Raw genomic sequence first — 4,697 nt, 5'->3', positions numbered from 1 at the left:
TTGAGAAGATTCAACAGAAGGCAACAACCAAGCTGGCAGCACTGTACCCTCTGCTGAAGACAAGGACCATGCCCATCAAGAGCAAAGTCAATGTGATCAAGGCGATCATTAGACCCACAATGACATACGCCTCCCCGGTGTGGAGTGGTTGCCACCAACATCAAAGATCATCTCTCCAAAAATTACAGAACAAGGCGCTGCGGATTGCGTCCAACGCTCCACTTCCTACAAGAATAGCAGACCTTCATAGGGAACTGGGTATCGAGATGTTAGATGAACATCTAAAGAAGCTCAACAAGAAATTCTACAAGGAACTGGACCAGAACTCAAACCCGCTGATCAAGAAGCTTGCTGCGATCTCTGCAAACCCATTTGACCGCTACCCACGACCCATCACAGCGCTGAACCTGTGAAACCAACTCAACTGTGGCAAGTAACACAGATCAAGAAGCTTCCTAAAGAGTGCGACAATACACTCAACAAGAGAACTTGGAGTAATGAGGCTCAAGCCTCGGTATCCAATATCACCACTGACAGATTTAATCTGTCAGTCAGAACAGAACGGTCAGGGGGCGGGGTTTGTTATTTCTTTTGCTGTTACAGCTGTGGTCAGATTAATAGAAATGTCTGGAAGAGGCAAACAGAGCGGGAAAGCGCGCGCTAAAGCCAAGACTCGCTCTTCTCGGGCTGGGCTGCAGTTTCCAGTCGGCCGTGTGCACAGACTTCTTCGGAAGGGTAATTATGCTCAACGTGTGGGAGCCGGAGCCCCGGTCTATCTGGCCGCAGTGCTCGAGTACCTGACTGCGGAGATCCTGGAGTTGGCCGGTAACGCCGCCCGGGATAATAAGAAGTCACGCATCATCCCCCGGCACCTGCAGCTCGCTGTGCGTAACGATGAGGAGCTGAACCGGCTGCTCGGAGGGGTCACCATCGCTCAGGGGGGTGTTCTGCCCAACATCCAGGCCGTGCTACTGCCCAAGAAAACCGAGAGCCACAAACCGGCCAAGAGCAAGTGAGCTGAATACCCGAGACCAGGAGCAGAGATCCCCACATACCCAACACAAAGGCTCTTTTCAGAGCCACCCACAATATCGAGAAAGTAATAATTTCATATTTACTGCAGCGAGATATATTTCTACCTAAATATGAGTATTTTAATTGTTACTGATTTTAAATTAAACATTAAAAATGTGCGTAAAAATGAAGTACATATATCGCCTTTTTGTTAGTGCTGTAATTGTGAAAATCCGTTATGATTTTGCTATATCTGCAGAAGATAAACACAAAGCAGTCACTTGCAAACCGATATTTTCTTTCACTGATTATACAGGTTTGGGTTCAGTTACATTTCTATAGATCTGTAACTTATGGTATGGAACAGATGTTTTTTTCCCACAACGACACTAACTTTTTACCGGGACCTAACTTTCTTACCGACTTTATTATTCCCAGGAAAGTATAAACCGCCACAGTCAGTGACCAGAGTGTGAAGCATGTCTCTTTCTTTAGAACCATAATTTAAAAACAGTATTTGCAGGTCCACCTCCTATAAATTAAAGCAAAGTTGTGTAGCACGGATAATGCAAAGTATAAAATTAATATCTTTATATTTGTGAACAAAAAAAAAGGCGCCAAAGCATTCAATTTAAACAAAAAGCAAGTAATTGAAACAGTACACCACAGGGTGGCGCTGTTGGATTAGAAATCGATATCGGCATTACTTGGATTATAATGCTAAAAGATGTTTTTAAATCGGACACGAGTCAGCAAGGGATGAAGCTGTGTTATAGTGAACACCCCCCCACTTTAACTCATTAAAGAAAAGGAAGTGAGATGAGATTAACATTTATGCTAAAACAATAAAACGTCAACTATATTCAGCTAACGATGTATATTGATTGCCCACAAACATGCAAAAGGCATACAATAATGAATTGGGACTTGTTCGAAAATAGTATAAAGATTATATAGTAAGATTCAATAACCAAAAAGCTGCACAAATAATAATTACATATGTTCTTCAAAATAAACAGCACATGGTGGAACTATTAGTGTTAAAATTAATGTATTTTTTTTCTTACTTGATTTGCTTATTTTAAACAAGAAACATTCAAATGGTTGTGAGTATTAATAAGGTAAAATGGAGGCAGCAGGAAGGTTTCATGGGATTTAAAATAATGTGTATACATGGGTATTTTGTATAATAGAACAATCTGACTTCCCAAATTTTGAACCAAAGCCCTGAGAATCTGAAATGAAATCTCTTGTGAGCAAGAACAATAATCATACTGCAGGCAGGAGAGGTCCCACGTCTGCAGATGGTTGAAAATGGACAGGGGACGGGAGTGTGGCGGCAGGACAGGTCCCAAGTCTGCAGGTGAATGAAGATAAGAAGACAGCATGGGCATGCGTTGGCGGCAGGAGATCATAATAGCAGGAGAGCTGAGCAGGAGCAGAGCGGCATAGGGGAACAGCTTGGGAGGTGCACGCTAACACCGGAAGTCAGACACTGGTCAAGTTCCGGTGTTACAGTGTGTACCTCCCAAGCTGTTCCACTCTGCCAATCTGCTCCTGCTCAGCTCTTCTGCGCTTTTGATCTCATTCCGCCGCCACCACTGCACAGCAGCCCGCTGTCTTATTTTCATTCACCTGCAGACTTGGGAACTGCCCTGCCGCCGCCTCACTTCCGTCGCACACCCGCCACACTCCACCCACTGTCCATCTTCAACCATCTGCAGACGTGGGATCTCTCCAGCCACTGCTGCCGGCTTCGTCCTCCGCTTACATGGGACCTCTCTTGAAACATGGTAAGTGAAAAGAGGGGGTTAGTACTGTAGACACTTTTTGTTTTTTAATACATCGATCCTAAGACACACCTCAATTTCAGACATGTGAAAATCGGAAAAAAGGTGTGTCTTAGAATTGAGGAAATAGGGAAGAAAAAAAAAAAAAATATATATATATATATAATCCACAGAAGCAGCCGGCACTCCACTTGCAGACTCTCTGTCTGATACACGGACGTTTTATTTGCCTGCCTGTTTGCTGCAAAGCCTTACTTAAGGCTATTGCGACTGTGCACTATACCTTAATCCAAGCTATCTGACGGAGCCGACGGAGTGATCGGTGCTACTTCTGGGTTGTGTCATCATGGACCAAAGATCACGAGATCTGGAGGGTGAGATTGAACAGTGCAACCAAGGGAGCCCCAATGTCATTGTACACAGCTTGCACCGTGAGAGGGGTTCTTTACATCATCAGCCCCTTTACTGCAGCTAAGAGATGGGATTTTATCCTGGCATGCCTGAATATTTCTGCTACATTGTAAGTAGCCATTTTTCTTGCGCTTTATTTGAATTATAATACATACTTCACCAAATTGGCATCTTTCTAATTTATAGGGCTTACCTCGTCCAGGAATTCTTATAAGCAATGCTCGATAAACCCGGTCGCCCACTCGCCAGGCGCGAACGGAAATTGCTACTTTTACAGTTACTTTTCCCCTGCTCTGAAAAAAAAAACCCTGCTCTGCAAAAAAAAAAAAAAATTGACAAATAGGGCGTGACGCGGAATGGAGCCCTTCCTTCTCTGCAGGGGTAAGTAATGGGAGTGCTGCTGGTGCTGCTGCTCGCGCGGTCCCCCATCTCCTGCCCCAGTCCCAATGCCTGACTGCCCGCCCGGGGCAGGAGTTGTAACGGGGGTGTTCCCCCCCCCCCCCCATTCTCTCCCCGGTCCCCACTGCCCCCCGATCCCCGCGGGGCGGGATATGGTAGCGGAGGTGTTTCCCCATAACTCACCGGTCCCCGCTTCCCGTCGATCTCCGTTGCTGCTCGCGTGGGTCGGAAGATTGGGGGGGAGGGAGGGTGTGTTGAGCAGGGCAGTGGTGGTGGTGCTCGGTCGCGCGGCCTTTCCGCTCTTCCTCACCCTTGTCCCGTGTGAGACAGGGAGTGTGTGTGTGTGTGTGTGTATGGGAGACTGTGTGTGTATGGAGAGTCTGTGTGCATGGGAGAGTGTGTGTGTAGGAAACCAGAAGTGTCACCCCCACCTAATCACATCACCCTGTCATCCCAAGCGCTGACCATGCCCGAGGCTTAGATATTGTGAAGCGGGGATGTCCACACACTGGTTAAGGGGTTCAGGAAACTAGTCATTCACATCTGGCATTTATTTCTAGAACACACACACACACACACACTTGTAGTAAAGTATAAATGTAATACAGCAAACAAACTTATGTCAAAAACGAATGTTGTTCTTACTAGAAATTTATTTTAATTATATATTTTATTTTAAAGTGGGGGTGGGGTTGGGGGCGGGACTAGGAGGCGAGTAGATTTTTTGGTGATTTGTCAAGCACTGCTTATAATGATATTCTATGTTTTTAACCCACAGGTGTTATGTATCTATTCATTCTATTTTCTTCATATATTTCTGGTGTTGTGTACATCCTTTACATTGTGGCAGCATTCATTTGACACCATTGTATAACTGTAAAAAATTAGTTTCACGCAAGTCAATACCGTTCTGTGGATAACAAAATGCTTTTATTTGTACGAGCTTTCGAGATACAGTGATCTCTTCTTCAGGTGAAGTTACAATGGATTACGCCAAGAAATGTACTTTCAAACAGGACAGCTAGGAATGTTATCTCTGTGGGTGAAACCTAACCCTCCCCCTGTGCAGTATGCGATTTATGA

General features: G+C 45.1%; 1 protein-coding gene across 1 annotated transcript; it reads left to right on the top strand.

Moving 5' to 3' along the window:
• The first annotated feature begins 590 nt into the window (after positions 1-590).
• Positions 591-1,205, top strand: LOC142483666 (histone H2A type 2-B). The gene has a single exon (XM_075583680.1). It carries the CDS (start codon positions 624-626, stop codon positions 1,014-1,016), a length of 393 nt encoding a protein of 130 aa, XP_075439795.1. The 5' UTR covers positions 591-623; the 3' UTR covers positions 1,017-1,205.
• Positions 1,206-4,697: the final 3,492 nt, after the last annotated feature.

Source organism: Ascaphus truei, unplaced genomic scaffold (assembly GCF_040206685.1).
Source record: "Ascaphus truei isolate aAscTru1 unplaced genomic scaffold, aAscTru1.hap1 HAP1_SCAFFOLD_352, whole genome shotgun sequence".
In the NCBI taxonomy this organism is placed as follows: Eukaryota; Metazoa; Chordata; class Amphibia; order Anura; family Ascaphidae; genus Ascaphus; species Ascaphus truei.
This window is presented reverse-complemented; position numbering and strand designations above follow the sequence as displayed.